This window comes from Thyridium curvatum (assembly GCF_004353045.1).
Source record: "Thyridium curvatum strain D216 chromosome Unknown NODE_8_length_716436_cov_74.480370, whole genome shotgun sequence".
NCBI classification, from domain to species: Eukaryota; Fungi; Ascomycota; class Sordariomycetes; order Thyridiales; family Thyridiaceae; genus Thyridium; species Thyridium curvatum.
The window spans coordinates 204,666-224,286 of record NW_022156763.1 but is presented as its reverse complement, the minus strand read 5'-3'; the positions used below and the strand labels follow the sequence as shown (position 1 = coordinate 224,286).

General features: G+C 54.6%; 6 protein-coding genes across 6 annotated transcripts; 2 read left to right on the top strand and 4 right to left on the bottom strand.

The window, feature by feature from the left end:
• Positions 1 to 274: 274 nt before the first annotated feature.
• Positions 275 to 1,621, bottom strand: E0L32_002024 (uncharacterized protein; the record flags this gene model as incomplete). Its single annotated transcript, XM_031136169.1, has 2 exons — positions 275 to 1,368; positions 1,507 to 1,621. 2 exons carry the CDS (start codon positions 1,619 to 1,621, stop codon positions 275 to 277), a joined length of 1,209 nt encoding a protein of 402 aa, XP_030989132.1.
• A 1,401-nt stretch (positions 1,622 to 3,022) lies between these two features.
• Positions 3,023 to 7,199, bottom strand: E0L32_002023 (uncharacterized protein; the record flags this gene model as incomplete). The annotated part of the gene is made up of 4 exons (XM_031136168.1): positions 3,023 to 6,758; positions 6,812 to 6,949; positions 7,018 to 7,059; positions 7,108 to 7,199. 4 exons carry the CDS (start codon positions 7,197 to 7,199, stop codon positions 3,023 to 3,025), a joined length of 4,008 nt encoding a protein of 1,335 aa, XP_030989131.1.
• An 898-nt stretch (positions 7,200 to 8,097) lies between these two features.
• Positions 8,098 to 13,094, top strand: E0L32_002022 (uncharacterized protein; the record flags this gene model as incomplete). The annotated part of the gene is made up of 6 exons (XM_031136167.1): positions 8,098 to 8,100; positions 8,154 to 8,209; positions 8,258 to 9,030; positions 9,162 to 12,202; positions 12,249 to 12,536; positions 12,606 to 13,094. The coding sequence occupies 6 exons, from the start codon at positions 8,098 to 8,100 to the stop codon at positions 13,092 to 13,094; spliced, it is 4,650 nt and encodes a 1,549-aa protein (XP_030989130.1).
• Positions 13,095 to 13,143: 49 nt separating this feature from the next.
• E0L32_002021 (uncharacterized protein) lies at positions 13,144 to 14,367 on the bottom strand (the record flags this gene model as incomplete). The annotated part of the gene is made up of 1 exon (XM_031136166.1): positions 13,144 to 14,367. The coding sequence occupies one exon, from the start codon at positions 14,365 to 14,367 to the stop codon at positions 13,144 to 13,146; it is 1,224 nt and encodes a 407-aa protein (XP_030989129.1).
• A 999-nt stretch (positions 14,368 to 15,366) lies between these two features.
• Positions 15,367 to 15,950, bottom strand: E0L32_002020 (uncharacterized protein; the record flags this gene model as incomplete). Its single annotated transcript, XM_031136164.1, has 3 exons — positions 15,367 to 15,460; positions 15,521 to 15,705; positions 15,795 to 15,950. 3 exons carry the CDS (start codon positions 15,948 to 15,950, stop codon positions 15,367 to 15,369), a joined length of 435 nt encoding a protein of 144 aa, XP_030989128.1.
• Positions 15,951 to 18,443: 2,493 nt separating this feature from the next.
• On the top strand, positions 18,444 to 19,289 carry E0L32_002019 (uncharacterized protein; the record flags this gene model as incomplete). Its single annotated transcript, XM_031136163.1, has 1 exon — positions 18,444 to 19,289. One exon carries the CDS (start codon positions 18,444 to 18,446, stop codon positions 19,287 to 19,289), a length of 846 nt encoding a protein of 281 aa, XP_030989127.1.
• Between the last annotated feature and the right edge of the window lie 332 nt (positions 19,290 to 19,621).

Sequence of the window (19,621 nt, the reverse complement as noted above, 5' to 3'; positions counted from 1 at the left end):
GTTACGACTAGCAGGCAAATAATCTTAGGGCGCGCTTCTTGGACAAGGCAGAAAATGCTGATGTATTGCCGTTGAAAGGTAAATCAAAGCCCCAAGTAAATACATGAAGTTCTAAGCGATACACTGGTGGCACCATGGAGAGGTGGCCCACCGCAATAAAAAAAAACAATGAACCCAGTAAGCGTTGCCAAAATGCAGTAAACCCTTCCGTTCCGTCCCGTTCCATTCCGGTCCATTTCCTGAATCGACAGCTTATTCACAACCGACCACCACCTCACGCGTCGGGCTGCAGCGGACGACCGCCAACCTTGCTCCAGTAGAGCTGCACGAGCTTGGGCTGGTCCTTGCGGAACCGCTCCTCGGCCTCGAGCGTCGCCTCGGACTCGGGGAAACCGAGCCACTGCACCCGCAGGCACAGCTCCTTGGCCGCTCGCTTGCCTCTGCCCTTGGCCGTCGCGACGCCGCGCTTGCGCTTGGTGCCCTGGCGCTTCACCCACTCGTGGCCGATGATGGCAAAGACGACATCGGTGGGGTCCGGACCGGCGTAGGGGGGATACGCGCCGCGGCCACCTTCCATGCTCGCCCAGTACTCCAGGAGCGCGTCGGGCGCGTCCTGCTGGATGACAGCCTCGGGCTCCCAGCTGGGGCTGCCGGCGTCGGGCCCCTCCCAGATGACGTGGACTTCGGGCTCGAGGCCGGCCTCGGTGCGGTGATTCTGAATGCGCGCAATGGAAAAGACCTGCTCGGCGGACAGGCTCTTGCGGGCAGGCGGCTGCTTGCCCGGCGAGACCGACGACGACGACGCGCCGTCCTCGACCTCGGACATGTAGGCGATGGGGTGCGTGCCGCCGCCGGCGGACTTGGCGGGCGAAGTCTTGGCCTGAGCGGTGGGCGTCTTGCCGCCCTTGCGCGCGCTGCTCTTGGGCGGCTGCTGGCTGACGGGGCTGGCGATGGCGACCTGCTTGGGCGTGCGCGCCCTGGGGCTGGGCTTAGCAGCGGCCGACGAGGACGCGGCACCGGCGGCCGCGGGCGAGAAGGAAGGGACGGCGGCCGCGAAGAGCTTCTTGACGGGCGAAGGCTCGGGCTGCTGCGCCGCGTCCTGGGCCGCCGTCGCGCCGTCTTCTTGCTTAGAGGCGACCTGCCGCGATGGTGACATGCTGGATGCGCGCGCCGCAATGTCGTTGAGGGCCCTCTGCGGGGTGGACAGGAGATGGCCCACGCCTTTCATTTTCGTGTGCACGTCAGCAAAGGGCGGTTTCTGATGGATATGGTGATGTAATGAAGAAATCGCGCACGGATCGAGATGGGGTGTGTTATGTGGTGTGAGTTCATTGGGGGGGTAATGCATGCGCAACACAACAGGTGCGGCTGAGAGGACAGCGCAGTCACTAACTGTGCTTACGCGCCTACCCTGGAGATAGGATCCAACGGATGAATGCGCAATTGAGGCGACTCATCGCACAAAGGGCAATTGAGTGAATCGCAAACAGAGTCGTGCTGCCTTACCTCTCAGAGCGGTGCCGAAGAAGCCGGAAGTGCGCGGCACCTTGGCGGGACGCGGTGAGCCATCGTCGGCCTCGTAGTCGTCATAGACGCTGCGCTTCTGCTCCGGGGCGTCCATGACTGCTTGTGCGCTGGTGTAGCTGCGGCGATGGCAACTCACACTGCTGCAGGGGGCGACACTGGCGAGGCAGCTGGCGATCTTGTTTGGTATCGCGACCGACGGGCAAGGTGTGTGTGTATTCTGCAACTGGCCTGGTCGGTCCACACACCCTGCTCACTGCACACAAATGGACGTGCTTGGCTTGGCAGCGGGTGCAAGGTTCTTGCGGGGAATGTGCCAGACGCGTCTCGGAACTGGGCGCGCGCGTCTCTGGCCAAAAGCCGCAATCTGATCAATCCCGACTAAGACTGGACTTTCTTAGTTCCGGACCCGTACGTGCACTGCACTGGAGCCGAGACTATCGGCAGTTTCTCGGGTGAGGGACTGTTTGCCTTCCTCACAACTCTGTCTGGCTGGGCGATCTGGGTTGCACACGTGGAAAGGCGACAAGGACAGGTAATCGGATGACGACTGGGGATGTGTGTTTGCCCGTGTCCAATGCCAATGCGGCCACCCGATGGCAGGCAGACAAGACGTATGCGATGCGAACGAGAGGCGAGTCCCTGGATGGTGGCAATGATGGAGAGCCGGCGCTGTTGATGAACCCGACGGATCGTTGTGATGATAATGATGAAGAGGACCACGGAGGATGAAGGATGGAAGGATGCAGATGACACGAGACGACTTGTTCTCGCCCACTCAAAGGTGACGTCGTCCCATTCACCCAGAAAAGTGGGACTTTGTCGTCTTGTTTTTCCTTGGGGAGGACAGCACGAACCTTGGATGAGGCGAGACCAGCACAAGGCGGCGCTAATGGTTAATTACCTGACCCGCGCTCCCTTCTCCTTTACTGTGAAAGTCCAACTCACCGAGTTCGCAACTCCGACGCCACACTCAGAAGTGCTTGGATGCAGAAACTTGTTGTGCACTACTGTCATTCGACATTAGCTGCCGATCGTCTTGGGCAACCCCGACAGCCCATCAGACTGGTCTCGGCTGTCATTGTAGATTGGGGCGCGACAGGCCTTATGTCTGGGCAGCGAATCATGGACGTGTCCATCTTGGTTAGATACAGGTCGAAATTCCAATACAGACTCGGAGATGACTCGGTTGGCTGTCGAGAAGGGGATGCTCAGAGCTGGGGAGGGTGGCTGAAACCATCACGCTTGTGATAAGGGCGACGTGCTTGGAAAGTTGTATGGTCTCATGATTTGTACGCGCCCACAGCCTTTGTGGGAGTCTATCGGAGCGTCCGAAGGTGCCCTGGAGCATCGCATGCATTAATAAAAAACAGACTGACGATAAAATCCTAGCGTTTTGCAAACAATTAGGCACATTGATACTAGCTGACTTCAACAACGACAAAAGACCGGACCGGGCGTCTCCCGTTTACTCCCACCCATTCCATTGCTATATCATTCAGTCTGAAGATCCACCATAGTCGTCGACATCACTAGAGAACTCATGGTCGTCCCTGAAAAAATCCTCGTCCTCACTGAAGGAATCTTCATCCTCACTGGATGAATCGTCATCCCTACCAGAGAAATATTTGTCCCAATTATGACGGTCAATTCCAGACCACCAACTCTGCGGTCTTCTTCCGCTGAGGATTCCGGTCCTGTGGGGTTTGAACCGAAGTTCCCCTACGGCAGATGGCCAGGCTTGTTCAAAAGCCTCTCTTTCCAGGTCGATGAAAGCCAGCCACTGGGCGCCAACACGTTCACTGTCGAGAGCCTCAATGGGTATGCCTGATAACTCCGATACGAGATCCCTGCAAGCCATGTGGCCGCTTTGATGGGCGAAAGCCATGGCCTTTAGACATTGCCGCCGTTGAAATCCTTCCACCTCTCCAATAGTCTGTTCCTTTGCATCCCATAGAAGTTGTATCATCTCCAGACGGCCGTGCTCAGCCGCTGCTTCCAGCGGCCACCGTCCATGGATTTGCGAGGGTCGCGCCCCCAAGTCCGCCCCGTCTTCCAATAGCATGGCAGCTATGTTGCAATTTCCTGCGACACAGGCGAACTGCAGTGCCGTACCACCTCCCCTCGCCGCAGGGCGTCCATTAGCATCTGCGCCCCTTCGAAGTAAAAGGCGAACCATCTCAATGTCTCCCAACTCAGCTGCATATTGTAGCGGCGCTTTTGAGATGCTAAGGTGTGGCTCTTGGTTGACATTCGCCCCCCGGTCGAGCAACGCTTGGACAAGGGCCTTCTCGCCAGCCTGAATGCCTAGCAAAAGCCCGGTGAATTGCTTAGGTGGCTGAAAAGGCGAAGACTCTTGATATGCAAAAGAATTCGGGTCAGCTCCCGCGCTGAGAAGTGCTTCCACCATCCACAGGCTGCCATCGACCTTTTGTGATAGTCGAACAATCGCTAATCCGAGTGGTGTGAGACACATGAAATTCGACCCTACCGGTATCGTCTCAGGAACTACCAAGTTCACAACCCCAGTCCCTAGTAGGGTATTGAGTGCGCGGCTCTGTGCGCTAGGGTCATTTCCTGTCGCGGCCATGACATCTTGGATGACTCGAGCTCCAATACACTGTCTAAGGTATTGTCGTTTCCTCTGCTTGTCAGCGACCAACTCCAGCATACTCGGATGATATTGAATGATGGCTGCCAGAATATCGCTTTCATAGGGACTTTCACCAATATCAAGCAGATAGTTGACCATATCGTAATGACCCGCCTGGACTGCTTTAATAAAACAACCGACCAGAGATGGAGGCCGTTCCAGTGAAGAGTTGACAATCTTGTGGAAGGTCGCTATGTCTTGATCCTCCATGCAACTGATGGAAAGAGATTCCCAAGCTTGCTCCGATCCGCATGTGAAGCTTCTGTAGTACTGGTCACCATAAGCAAGGCGAAAGAGGCTCGAGATCACTGAGTAATCGCCCCATTCAAAGGCTGCGTTGAGGTGATGTTTTCCAACCAGCTCAATCGTGTCATGCACCATAAATTCGACCAGTTCGATATCCTGGTGCTGCAGTGCAAAATAGAGCATGGAAACGTTCTCAACACTGCGGTCGCCATCACTCCTGTAAGACCTTCTGGACGGCGAGTATTGCAAAAGAAGTCGTGCAATAGACTTGTGACCACTTCTCGCAGCAGCAAGTGCCACTTCAATAGGAACTCCATCAAGGTTGAACCAGTCGTCAAGTCGGTCCAGAAGCATGCTCAGATATCCGTAGTCTCCCCATTTCGCAGCCGCCCTGATCAAGGCTCCGAACCGAAGACCTTCCTCAAGCCGTCCCAGAGCGCCAGCCTTGTGCAACAAATCGATCAGGTCAATATTGCCGGCTCTCACAGCACATGAGAGTGGAGTGATAGGATACTGCTCTGTGTACCGAGCTCTTGAATCGAGCGTCGGATTCTGTGAGAGCACCAGATCTATGGTGCGTCTCGAGCCAGATTTGATAGCCGCGCACAGAGTATCTGCTGACAGAGCGATAAAGCCAGACAGAAATTGCAGCAAGTCTGCGTAACCCCGGCGGGCCGCAAACCTTGCCAGTCGTTGAAATGTCCATTTGCCGCGTGCGAAGCGACAGGTATTGCAATTGCTTCTTTCGCAAGTTGTTATGAGATGTTGAATGGCAAGTAACCCGTGGTGCTCTCCCAGAACCTCAACAAGAGTCTCTAGGTGCTTCATATGGCGGTCACCGAAGAACAATCCATGCTCGGCAGCTGTGACATTCAGTGCGATGTAATTGGCAACTGCATTGTCACAAAGTTGCGAGGCAACTTTCACGTGCACTGGCCATATCTTAGCACCAGCCACTCGTAGGATTTCCACAACCTTGAAGAGCGTATGCATAGGCACTGACCCTGCATGGTGCGCACCAGCTTGGTCTTTTTGTTGAGCTTTTAGCAACCTCATTAATGCGCCGCCTCCATGGTTGTAGTTGCGGTGGGTTGCATTCACATCCGCCCCAGCCTCCACCAAGAGCCGGATGATATCGAGATCTGCATACACCGCAGCTCGCTCGATTGGTGTCAACGATTCCCCTTCCAAATCAATAACAATACCATTGACGTTTACCCTTGGGCTTTCAAGCAATTGCTCCAAAAGATGCCGGTTCTTGGTGTTGATTGCTGCGATCAACATGCTGTCGAGAAATATCTTCGTGGTATGTGGTGGCCCCTCTTTGAGGACCTTCAACAATGATGGAGTCAATGCCCCCAGCTGTCCCAGCAGCTCGATGATATTTTCGCCGCGTAATTCTCCAAGACCGGCAAACCCATTCAAGAACGAGAAAAGCAGGGCCCGGATGAGCTGAGTTCGGGAATATTGATGGACTAGACCAGGCGCCGTGCCCTGGCCTGGCAAGAGACTTATGACTCTCAAGAATGACTGTTGGGTATCTGAAAGCTTCGAAGCTTGCAGAGTCCCCCTTTCGAGCCGTGAGGTAACGAAGTTCGTGAAAAGGTCCACTGTAGCGCCACTACGGGTGGACTCTGTAGCCCTAGTCAAAATAGCATTCGCAGAGGGGCCGAAGTTGACTCCTTTTGATAGCAAAAACTTCTCGAACTCTAGAAAGTGCGAGCCCCAGTTCACTTGCATTCCATGGTAGTACTTCGGGCTCCTGGCAAATGGTGCGTTTTCGGGCGTCAGGATTTGTCTTTGCATGAAGGCGGAATCCATTGCAAGGGAGGGTCCGTATATCGGCGACGGGGCCAATCTAGGCGTAGACATGTTGAGGCTGAATTGGCCGACCCAGTCCATGTCAGGTCCCAGGTGATCATTCTGACTAGGCTCCCATGTGTCGATTATGTAAGGCGATACACTCATTGAATCAGGCTCGCGAGAAACGTCCACACTGCTGGCAGATATGATAGTACTTAGTTCTGCCAGTCCCGTTTCAAGATTGGTGTTTGTTCCGTCATCGCACTTTTGCTGGATGGTGTTGGTGTTGCTATGCAGCGTTGGTCGTTGACTTGAACCCACATGCAGTTTATCCTGCTTTCGAAGTTGTCGAAGGTATCGTTGAGACCGTTGAATCGAGGCCATGGATTTGCTATGACCTGCAGGCGTCACTGATGGCTGAACAATGCTGTTCTGAGGAGTTTGAGATGGATCAAAGAAGTTTTCCCATTCCTTTCGGGTCGTGTTCTTGCGGATATTCCATAGTTTGAGCTGTTTTTCGAATTGCCATGGGCTACATTAATTAGTTCATTCGGCCCCTCACACACGGAATGGAGGTGAACTTACGTGGCCTGGAAGCCATGTTCCCTTTGCATTTCTGAAATTACACTTCTGAGTGTGCTTGTGCGATAGAGCCTGGCGATGGTTTGTTTGTGGCGTTCCCACTCCTCCTGGGGAATGGATGCGGGTTTTGGAGCCATGGCACTTGTAAGGGGAAGCAAGCGAGGTGACAATTTGATTTGGCGTGGTCGAAGAATTAGGTCTGAACAAACCGCAATGTAGAGTTGGGAAGGAAGAAGTTGAGCGTGGATTCTCTAGCATGCATATGTAGGCCATTTTATATCCTGACTTGGAACTGGCACCGGATACGTTTCTTGCAGGCTGACAGACTTCCAGTCTGACTTCGGCCACCAATATCCAATAGAAGCAGGGCGGAGGTACTGTGCAGCTTCATTGTTGAGGTGGTGGGGCGGCAGGATTTGACGACAAATTCTGGCAGGAAAGGCGAGCAAATCTGGCGACAAGATCCGGCAGCAAAATCCAAAATCTGGCACCACTTTCTGGCAGCACTCCTTGTAGTTGCTCCCGCTACACCACATGTACCGGTACCAGCACCATATGCATGTAGAGGGTACCTAGGATGTAGCCGTTGGACAACGACTTCTTGGCATAGCGTGTAGCGAAAGAGTGGGCACATCCTGCCAATATGTATCATGAAAACTGCACTTCCCTCTGCTAGGCGACTGCCACGTCACATCAGGCTGAACCATATCAGAGGGCCTTTGCCGTGCTTGTCGAGTAGCCTGAGGATCATGGTACACAAAAATGTGCAGAATGTTCCAGGATGTGTGTGATTGCATGCCAGCCATGTCATGTATTTGAATGTATATGTCTCTCATTCAAATGTATATATCATGTATTCAAATGAATAATTCCACCAGAGGCTACGAGAAGAGACCCATGTGCACTCCATCGGTGCGAAAACTTGAGATAAACCAGATGCTAAGTCTGCCTTGTCGGACATCCCTGTCCTGAACTCGGCGCTTTGGTTGGGCTGTTATTGGACCGAGCCGGTCGAGGTGATCGGCCCTGTCAGACAGCATAGCTATGATGACCTCTCTTTCATGATGGATGTTTGCGCGCGTCGCGTCACCGACGGCTGCAGTCGAGGGCCATCAGTAAACGGCGAAACAGTATTGCGGTTGGGAGAGACGCAGCCTCTACATGATTCCGGCCGCAGGCAGTCTGGTGCCTAGGCTTCCTCTGTCATCATGACAACGCTCTTGACTGCTGTCGCCCAGCACTCGCGATAACTTGTTGCTGGAGCCATTACCGGCAAATATTTGGACATCATGGTTAGTCGAAGAATGCATATGACATGATTCTGAAGCTGACAACAGGGATTCAGCCACTGCGACAGCTATTCCCAGACCCTCATAAACCCGGCGGATCGTGCAGGGTCGAGTACGTGCACAATCCATAGTCCATTGCACTCACTGACAGTGGGTGCAGCATTATCGCCGTGCCTGGTCTGAACACCCAAGGCAAAGCACTTCTAGAGCACGCTTGGGATACCTGGCGCCCGACAGATCGTCCCAATGACCGATTCTGGCTCCGTGATGATCTTCCAGTGTGCACTCCCGATGCGCGAATACTCCTTTACGAGTATGATGCCAGGGTTGGGCCTGGAAAAGGCCGCATGAAATTCGCGCAGGATGCGATCACATTGCTAGAAGAGATCATCCTTGCAAGAGCCGACTTCGACACACGTCCCCTGCTATTCTTGGGACACCATATAGGTGGCTTGCTGGTCAAAAAAGCTCTGATTAGAGCCAGCAGAGAACCGAAGTTTTCATCTATCAAAGAAGCGACGACAGGTTTAGTCTTTTTTGCCACACCCCACTCTAGGACGGAAACACTGTTCGATAAGAGATTGGCGCTCGAAACACTATTTTCGGGATATGTGGAAGAGCATTGGGACAATCAAATTTTGACACCTAGATGTGAGGTTGTGTCGTTCTTGGGGTCCCAAGATGGTGTAAGCGACCTCCGAAGCGAATTCTTTTCAAGCGCTCGACTTGGGCTGCCTGATGGTCGTGAGCGTGTGGTAGAGCTCGATGGGAATCACAACACGATCTGCAAATTTGGCTTTAGCCCAATCGATATTCACAATCTCGACATTGTACGAAAGAACATCCAAGCCTTGTACGAGAAGGTGGTGTGGTCCTCTCCGTTGGGAACTCGAGCAAACAGTCTAAGGTCTCTCGGAGCAGTGTTGATGGAAGGTAAGTGAGGAGTCTCATTATATTTTACAACAAAAGACTGGCCTCAGCGAGGTCAAAGTGGTGAACATAGTTGCTAGGTCGGCTCCCCACGACTGCTTTGACATTAGCACTAATGCTATTCTCCCCTTCAGTAAAATCATCGTCACATCCCCAGGCTGGTCACCTTACCGCTACTCAACCAGTCGCTCGGCACCCAGTTTACCATCTCCCGTTTCCAAGAAATAAGCGATTTGTCGGAAGAGAAGACATCCTCATGAGACTGAGAGACTTGCTTTTTTTCCAAGGCATCCAAACAGTTGCCCTTGTGGGACTTGGTGGCATAGGCAAGAGCCAAGCCGCTCTCGAGCTTGCATACTGGGTGAAAGGGAACTTGCCCGACTTCTCTATTTTCTGGGTGTCTGCACTGAGCGAAGCTGCTTTCGGAATTGCGTTTGGCGAGATTGCTAACAAATTCGGACTCCGGACGGGCGAGGGACAGGATATCAGGGACTCGGTTAAAGACCATCTAAGCTCCGAGGCGGCGGGCCGATGGCTTCTGATTGTCGACAACGCGGACGACATGCGGATCGTCTCTAGTACATACGGGATGCCTGATCATCTTGACAGCTTCTTGCCAACGAGCGACCAGGGCCGGACTCTTTTCACCTCGCGTTCATATGACGTGGCGCACACAGTGGCCGAGGAGGTTGTCAGTCTAACCGAAATGGCCTTGGAAGAGGCGAAATGGCTGCTAGAAACATCTTTGACTCGACAACATCCAATGAGTGACGAAAGAATAGCGGAAGAGCTGTTGCGCCGTCTTGTCTTTCATCCTCTGGCAATCACACAGGCAATATCTTACATGGCGAGGAATCGTATCACAACCAGAGAGTACTTGAGGCTATTTCACAACACCGAAGATGATCGGATTGACTTACTCAGTCTTGGGTTGCCTGACAAGACACGGTACCAGGGCTCACACAACGCAGTAGCCTCCACAATGCATATGAGCTTCGAACAAATACAAGAGACCGATAGCCATGCGGCTGAGCTGCTAAGATTCATATCGCAAATCGAGGCAGGTTCGATTCCTCAGTCGCTTCTCCCCCGGCCAAGCTCCGAACTGCAGATGATCAACGCGATCGGGACATTACGTGCATACTCTTTTCTCTCAAAAGACGAGATGGACATGCTGCATATGCATCCACTTGTCCACATTGCAACAAAGGCGTGGGTGAAACGAGAGGAAGAACACGAGAATGGTGCGGGTGGAGTCACAGAGCGAGCGATTCGGCACCTTGCCAAGGTGTTCCCGACAGCTGATTATGCTGACTATGAGAGGCGGAAAGCATATATACCCCATGCATTGCGCTTGCTGAGGGCAGGTGGAGGGCCAGAGCTGAAGGAGAGGTCTGAACTAGCTTACTGGGTCGGCCTCGGCCTGGCCTTTGATGGGTGGGAGAGAGAGTCGGTGCGCTGGCTGGAAGAATGTTTTGAATGGAGCAAAACTCAATACGGTGAAGACCATCCTGATCGACAAGAACCTCAGCGTGAACTGGCGAGGGCGTACATTTGCGATGATCAAGTCAAGAAGGCAATCAGACTATTGGATGATCTTATACAACTCGAAGAAAAGTCTCTGCCAGAACACCACCCCACCCGGTTAAAGTCAACACGATTGCGTGCAGTAGCATACAGGGCGAATGGACAGATCAGAAAGTCAATAGAAACACTGGAGAGTGTAGTGGCGCTCGAAGCGAGAATCCCGGCCACGAGCGACAGTCCCCGACTGAGGTCGCTTTACGAGCTGGCGGTAGGATACCGGTCCAATGGTCAAATCGCCCGAGCAGTCGAGCTCCTGGAGTATGTTACGGCTATTCAAGAACGAACCCTGGCTTCGGATCATCCTTTTTTTCTGTCAGCCCAGTGCGAGCTCGCAACTGCCTACAGGGCTCGTGGACAGGTCGGCCGTTCCATCCACCTGTTGAAGCAGCAGGTAGATAGACTCGACCCCTCATTGAAAGAGCAGCACCCCTATCAACTGAGGGCTATGCATGAGCTTGCATTGTCATATGAAGGTACAGGACAGCACCTGCAGGCGATGAACATACTAGAACACGCGTGGCTCACCGCGAGGTGGATTAGGAAGCATACTGCCTTAGACGGCACCACAATCTGGTTGCCGATAGCGCAAGCTCTCGCAACGTCGTGTAGGTCAGCTGGAGACCCTAACAGAGCGGCTGAGATTGAGATGAAGATCACCCGGCACTCAGAACCTTTTGCGGAGCAAGACTCAGACCTGCCAGCCCTCCAATGCGAGACGGGTGCCAAAAAGAAACTTGGTTCTGAACTCGACGATTTTGACGCCGAGCCATCCGTGGATCAGACACATTCCGGCTCAATCTTTGCTACCGGGGTTCTGCCAAAGGTGCCGGCGTTGACCACATTGTCTATCACAATCAGAAACAGAGCCCGTGAGGAAATGGTGGGGATATTTCTTGACGATCAAGAACTTCGACCTCTCTTTCAAGCCGCAATAGAAAGCCAGGAGATTGGAGGTTCAAAGTTTGAAACGGTCTTCAGGAGACTACTTCAAGAATTCTCGAAGGACCTGCGCGCAGCCACGGACGTTCCGATGTATCACGACACGGCAGATTTTCTCCAACAGAATGCGCATTCCATCTCACAAGAAATCCGGTACAAGTTCGAACCCAAGCCAGAAACATTGGGACCTTCCTCATCAGAGACGACACGCTCAAGCAAAGTAGACACTGATGAAGCGAAGCAGGATTTCAACGAAAGGCTTGAGATCAGCCGTCCAAGACCATCAAGTATTCCACTCACTGGAGGAACAGAACCTGTGCAAGATGTCGGCGACGTATCCCAGGAGGATTTGGAGCCGGCAGATGATGAGATGATCCAACCACCACCGGCAGACAAGATAAAAGAGTTCTTGATCTCCGGGTATCCCATTCAGAATCTGCGAAAGAAACTAAGGACATTTGTCATGCCTCATCAGCTAATCAAGTCTGAGGACGACCTTACGGGCCGGCCGTCTCTGCCCGATACATACTTTGCGAGTGTCTTTCCAGGTTCTCTGCCAGAGCTGGTTGACCGGGTATTTGATCTCTGCCACTTGACCTCTATGGAACCGCCAATTCCACCCGGGAAAAGCCGGGTACGATGGACATGTGTATGTTTCCTCCGTTCTCCTTGTGGTTTCACGGTTGACCGTACAGCAGAGATGTGGCGCAAGACTGTACGATGACTACACTGAGCTTGATCCCGGCTCCTTGAAAGACTTGCAAACCGAGCTATACGGAATGAACAGCAGTGATCCACAAGCCTCTCAGCACAACCAGCCACAGTCGTTTATGAAACGAGTCACGAACGTCTTTAATCAGTCTCTGACTATGCTGAAATCGACCCGGAAGGCCAGTGCAACCGAGGACCTATCCCTCCCGCTTCATCTTGACCCTCACCATGCAAATGGCCCGCGACAAGTCTCGAAACTACTCTTGAGTCGAGTATGTACCTCCCTTTCCAAATAACACATTCCCCTTGTTTGACGTCAGGCATTGACGGTGTGACAACAGTTTGAACTCGACTTTAGCTCGAACGTCGAAGTCCATCCGCACAACCGGACTTGTCAACCCGGGCCATGCGTCTGCCTCCCCGACCTCAACCGCATCCACATTGAATACCGCTGCGGACCATCGCCGGAAAAAGCGCCGACCAAAGTACCCATCTGGGGAGAGAACTATTTGACGCACTATTTCAAAAAACCGGGTTGCCTCAGAGAAGGGCAAATGTCGATATTCCGACAACTCCCAAAGCGCACTTGTGGCAGTCTCGCAGCGTCTGATGACGAGCCGACTTTAGGCTGGGGTATTTATTTCGAGGAGGACTGGCACTGGAGATCTATCTACTTCATAATTGTTTTCGTCATCGGTATAGGGAGCATGGTGTTTGGAGTATGTTGGTCGGTGTTTGAGAAGGACATCCAGAGTGCATTCACTATTACCGGCGCTTGGGTGACGCTGGGGTCTCTTATGCTAGGTTATATGGCCGTGAGAACTTCTTGAAATGCCTTAGACAATGGAGAAACACTTGAAATAATTGTTCAATCGAGGATCAAATAGCCCCGAACTCCCTCCCAACTCCCTCGGCGCCTCCTCCAGCACCAAACATCTCTCGCAAGTCGCCCACCAACTCCTCCGGCCTCTCCCATGCCGCGAAGTGCCCACCGGCAGCATGCCTCCTCTCGAACACGACCGGGCCCAGCGTCCTGCCCCAGCTGCTCGGCGGCACGATCAGGTCCCGGGGGAAGTAGCTCAGCCCCAGCGGCACATCCCCAATCCACTCCTTGGTCCTGGCCGTCAGCTCCTGGGCAGTGTGCTTGTTCTCCCAGTAGATCTGCGACGCGGCGTCGGGCCCGGCCGTGCTGAAGGCGTAGATGCCCACCCAGGTCAGCACCTCGTCGTCGGTCCAGGGATACCGGTCCGTCCAGTCCCTCAGCTTCTCGTACACCCACGCCAGCAGCGCGACGGGCGAGTCGCGAAGCGCGTACCCGATGGTCAGGGGCCGCGTGCTCTGCAGCAGGTTGTACCCGAAGCCTTCCTCGGCGAACCAGCGCGTGCGCTCGAGCCCTTCCTCCTCCTGCGCCGTGTGCGGCACCAGCTTGTCGGCGATGCTGGACCCGGGCGCCTTGGTGAACTTGGGCGGCGACTCGACGCGCACAAAGTTCAGGTGCGAGGCCGCCACGCTCTTGGGGTACAGCAGGCCCAGCATGCGCGTCACGGGGGTGCCCCAGTCGCCGCCCTGCGTCACGTACCGCTCGTACCCGAGCTTGCGCATGAGGTTGTGGCAGACCTCTGCGTACTGCGGGATGCCGAAGCCCCTGCGCGCCGCGCGCTGCGAGAACCCAAAGTTGGGCAACGAGGGGGCCACGACGTGGAAGGACGGCTGGCCGGGTGCGGACGGGTTCGTCAGGAGGGGCAGGATCTTCGTGGCCTCGTGGTAGCTCCCCGGCCAGCCGTGGCAGAAGAGCAGGGGGATGCTGCCCTCCTCGCGGGAGCCCCGCTGGTGGACGAAGTGGATCTGCAGGTCGCCGTGGCCGGAGACGGGGATGGACGTGATGAAGTGCGGGAGCTGGTTGAGCTCGGCCTCGGCCTTGCGCCAGTCGAAGCCGTCGCGCCATCGCGCGGCGAGGCGTTTGATGTCGGCGAGGGGGACGCCGTAGTGCCAGTCGTCGGAGAAGTCGGCTTCATCGGGGAACTCGGCGAGGCTGAGCTTTTGCTTCAAGCGGTCGAGCTGCGCGTCTGGAACGGCGATCTTGAAGGGCTTGATATCCGCCATGCTGGGGAGGAAAGTGTGATGTGTGATCCGGATCAGTGTGCTGACTTGTCTTGAGTGTAAGCTGGTAGCGCTTCAAGGGATGATGGCAATCAAATTGATTAAAGTTAGTGTGTATAGGCCTTGATTTGAGCCGATAAGATGCGTGGATGAAGATGAAGATCAAATTTATAGCATCATTTGGTACTGTCTGATGGGATTGAAACACCACCACCCGGCAATCTTGAGCAGTGACGCGATGGATTACCAATCTCACGACTTGGCAGACACGAAAAGGGCGCGCTCTAACGTGACTCGTAGAGCAAGTGTGATAAAGAGGATCAGCTCGAGTCAACAGATATGGCCTTTTAGTGACCAAGTTGGACATATGTCAATGAAGATCTGGCGTGGGTCTTGCGCCCTTCCGGCCTTCCGTGATCATGGCCTGCAATTCCTCGAGGGCATTGCGGGGTCGGCCGGCAGTTAGGGCAGCATGACGGCATCCGTCAATGCATGTGTGTCTTCGCCAAGGCGTAGCTTCGCTGCGGGAACAGCTCCCCCACCATCCCCGCAGTTTCTGACGACGAAAGGAGGGTGTGGTATCCTGCAGCTTGCCAGAAGGTTGGCACATGCTGATTACCTTCACTCTCCAGGCAGACATATCACGACATCTGGAAACACAACAGCGGGAGTCAATGGGAAAACAGGGTTGCAAGGGAGAGAGATGCTCTTGTAACCAAAGAAAAGCTTTCAAATTTCATCTGGTCTCAGTCTTGCACTTTGTCCTGTCCAGCGAGAGATGCCCATCTTGCCCAACCCCCCTCGAGTATTACAGCATCACCGCGGACCAGTCATCAAATCCTCGTCAGAAGTCATGCGCTCCGTCCACCTGCCTGTCCCGTGGTATCAAAACAAGTGGGGTATTGAATCATTGGAAGCCGTTTGCCATTGCCATAACATTAGTTGTCGTACTGGTGTACCCTCTCAGTCGTGAAAATCACGCTGCTGCCCGAGTGGAAAGGCTTAGACACGCGAGGTCGTGGTGGTGCGGGTGCCAGCGGCGCCGCCGTGGTAGCCCATGTACCAGTCATAAGCGACGTTGAAGAAGAGCAGGAAGCTGAATCATCGTGTCAGTGCGCACCGGGGCCAAAGATGCCAGTGTCAAATCATCACTCACAAGGCAATGAAGCTAAAGGCCTCCACCGTCAGTGCCAGGTTGCTCTTCGAGTTGGAAAAGTCGCTAGCAGTGAACGCGACGGCCACGAGCCATAGGTACGAGAAGATGAGGTTGAACATGAGGATGTAGCCGGGGTAGGTGCCCAGGATGAACGAGACGAGGAAGAAGGCAACCGTCAGGACAGACTGCAGCAGTGCGGGAATGGTCAGTATTCGAGAGGAACCATAGGGACACCGATCACATGGGCCAGAGAGGGTAGACAGCAAGCACGTACAATGACTTCCTCGTAGATGATGTGGTCACCTCCAGCGCCCTGGGAGATCCAATACGAGACGATGCCCATAACGATGACGGCCGAGATCCAGATGAGCAGGTTGGTGACGAGGAAGAAGGGCGAGAGCCCGGTGCGGCGGTGGGCGGTCAGAGGCATGTTGACTGACTGCACTGTAGAGAACAAGAGGAGCGAATAAAGATGGAGGCGTCTAGGTCTTTGCAAGGGTTGGTGATGTCTTGAGAGCTGTGTAAAGATGCTTTCGCAGGGCGACGAGGTGTGTGTGTGTGTGTGGTATTGGTGTCTTGGATGGACGACGGAGAGGAAACACGATGGTCAGGATGGGTGCGGGAGACAAGCTCTGGGTGGGAGGGAGGGGTTTAAATGGTTTGATCTTGCCTTTGTCTGCTTGACGAGAGACATGCAGGTAGGCAAGGTAGGTAGGGCAGCTGGACAGAAGCAATGACTGGACCGGGGGCAGGCCGTCTGCCTCGGAAGGGGAAAAGAAAGAAAAGTGCAGGAAACTGTGTCTGATGCTGGGAGGTTGGAAGTACGGCCCAGCATCACCATTGCATGGCATCCACGTCAAACCGCCCGGCGATGCTCTCATAGGTGAGGTCAGCGGCATCATGCACGGCACGCACGCGCACCCATGTGCCGGTTCTTGCAGCGTCGGGCATGTATTTGGGGCGAGAGAGGGGACCCCCTTGCTGGAGATCGCGATCCCCTGCCTCTCTTCTCTTCTCCAAGGCCTTGTTCCCTTTTCTCGCTCCGAAGCACACTCAGGCAGGACCAGGGTATGTGCATTCCTGCAATGTCCCAGCCAATGAGGAGGCGGCGAGAATGGAGCATCAAACGCGGTGGCATCAAAAAGAAAGCAAGAGGGAAACGAGAGATGAACCTGCACGGGAGCAACACCACATGACAGCCCTGCGGTGTTTCGCAATGGCCAAGGGAGATGGAGCCACTAACGTCATGTCAACTCTTTGCGACCAGGCGTCTCGATCTCCACACAGCAGCGACAAGAGAATCCTCTCGATCCTGGCCACGGGGAATGCGTACTTGTAGAAAGAGCCACACCGCGGCCCAATGGCCTTGCTCGCCGGGTGCCCTGTGCCCTTCCTTCGTCGCCCCTGTGGCTGGAGAGAACACCACCTGCCCCAAGGTCGGTGGGGTGAGGTCGGATTCTGCGATGCAGCCCATGCATTCGAGTGCCGATCCGACGTGGTAGTCGCTGGTAGTGTAGCGACAGAGTGCCGAACCCGAGAGAATGTAGCCTCCAAGGAGATCCAAAGCACAGGAGGGTGAGGAGGCAAGGAGCGTGAGCTCCGGACACAAAGCAGACCAATGGGTCCAATGGGGGGGGCCAAGACCTGCCAATCCAAGTTTTGGGACAGACGTAAATGACGGTCATGGGACCAGCGTGGGCAGACACGGTTGGTTGGTGGATGGATGTGCTGCGAAACAGCGAAACGGCGAAGCAGCGAAATGGGCGAGGCGTTTCATGATGTCATCCCACGGCAGCACACACATCATCAGCCCTCAGCTGCGGCCGCTATCCGTCTGGGCCTCTCCCTGTGGCGTTCCACTGCAATTTGATTTCCACAGACGGGCTGCAGGCCATCGGGATTTCGATCCAACCACATGCAAGGTGACACCTTTTTGTCGTGTCGGGTCAAGGTTCGTGTTTTTGCTCAGAGAGCCCTAATCTTGGTTCCCGCGTGGATCTCCGTCTAGTGGCCCCATCTACGGAGTACCTAGTGGCCCCGGGGGTCGCTACAGGGTTCCCACAGCACGGAGCTGCCCGTTAGGACGCTAAAGCCAGCCACCGAGCCCCTCTAATTTGAGCTCGCTGCCACACCTGAACCAGCCAGCACTGGAGTGAACGTCGGGAACCTCAGAGCTGGCTCCACGATGGTCGACTTGGGAAATGAAGCTATTCGCAGATCGAGGCACCCAAACTCACACGATCCTCGCCTCTGCATCTGGCATCATGACGAGTAAACCCTGCTGCACGAATCAGTCCCTGTCGCTCGAGCTCAATGCAGAAGCTCATAAGTCCTGTAGCCAGCCAGGTTTGATCCTGCCTGCTCAGCCAAGTGTGCTCGGACGGTTGACAGGTCCTGCAAGGCCTCAGGGCTGAGCTCTTGGACAGTTCCTTCTTGATCCAAGGCTGGCTGGCCGCTTGCCCTCTATTCTTGCACAGCGCAGATGGTGCCTGCAGAGAAAAGCACAACAGTCCCGAAACCATGGAGCCGTCGGCGTTGAAGAAGTCGCACTCTTGCCAAATCGGACTCCAGGGAGTGTCATGGACATGACGCTACCACTGAACCTCTTCCAGCATCGAACCTCTTCCAGCATCTGGCCCATAGCAGGTGATGTGATTCACGGCTCAAAGAGCCGTCTATTTTCTACTTTGGAGTTTGAACTCTGGACATTCGTATCATCCCGCGTGGTCCTTTTCACTCTTCTTACCACAAGACTGAGCAGGCCTTAGACCCTCTTATCAGAACTCTACCACGACATTCGCAGAAACAAACAGCATCTTCTCAGCGAAACTATTCGCAACACATAGCCAGCGCCGCAGTGCCGAACTGGTCGCCACCTACACCGTGGCGGACCGGACATACCTTACCTTGCAACATTGACACGATGGTGAAGTATTTGCCGGTCAATTACCGCTGCGACGCAACAGTGGTCGAGTGTACGCCAATAATTCCTACGGTTCTGCCTGGCAACACTTCGGAGACCCTGGAAGAGAGCAAGTATCTGCCAAGACCCAACGTAGGCAAGTTCTGGGCTGCACCGTACCACTCGCAGGCTCCTCCCGGGGACGAATTCCCCCCCACCATGCTGGAGTTCCCATTCAGCTGCGGCCGCGACATCCGCTTCGTCCCTCGCGAGGGTACCACGGACACATGCCTGGTCTACACCTCCGGGTTCTTCTCACCGAGCACTGTGGACAAACCTAGACCTGCAGCCTGGGCCTTCATCTACGGTCCCGCCGCCCTCACTGGTCTTTCGACCCAACAGTTTATCCCCGAAGCTCTGCGCACCATCAGCGGCCCCGTCGAAGAGAAGGGCCCGTTCGGTCAGCTGGCGCCGCCAACAGTTGTTCGAGCCCATCTGCGCGCCATCCTCGCCGCTCTCCGCTATCGTTCCTGGCAAGGGGATGGCTTCAAGACCCTTGTCATCGCGACACACTCCCACACCGTCGTCGAGGGGCTTACATGGCATGCCGAGAAAATGACGAGAGACGGCTTCCAAATCGGTCCGGGGACTTTGATGGAGGACGCTGACATGTGGATGGCTACTCTGGGTGAAATTGAATATAGCATTTCGCAAGGCTTGGGAGTTAAGCTTTGGTGTGTGCGCAACAGTTTGAATCGCGCTGCAGTGACGGCGGCCGAGAGGAGGAGCGCATCTTCTGTTGGCATTGAGAACTATAGAGACTACGTCGGAGTCAACGCGATCGCCATCCAGTGCGCCTATAGATAGAAGACAATCGGCAAGTTCCTGGTTCTTCATCTGCCCTCATGATCCCTGCAAGTATTCTAGGGGGTTAACCCATAGCATCGAATAATCACCATAGCAGCGGCTAGGAGGAACATGACTTTGCACCACAGTTATTTGCCCATGAAGAATGACGGCTCTTTACTCAGATTGTCGTGTACTGGCAAGGTGATTACAAGATTTTACAATGCGCAGGGCTGTTCTTCTGTTTCCAAACAGGCGAGAAGCGGTTCCTGAGCTACCAAGTGGCAGTAGCTTCGGAGCGGTTGATGGTAACAAACCAGTCTAGCCAATGAGCACGAGCCGTGGCGCCACGA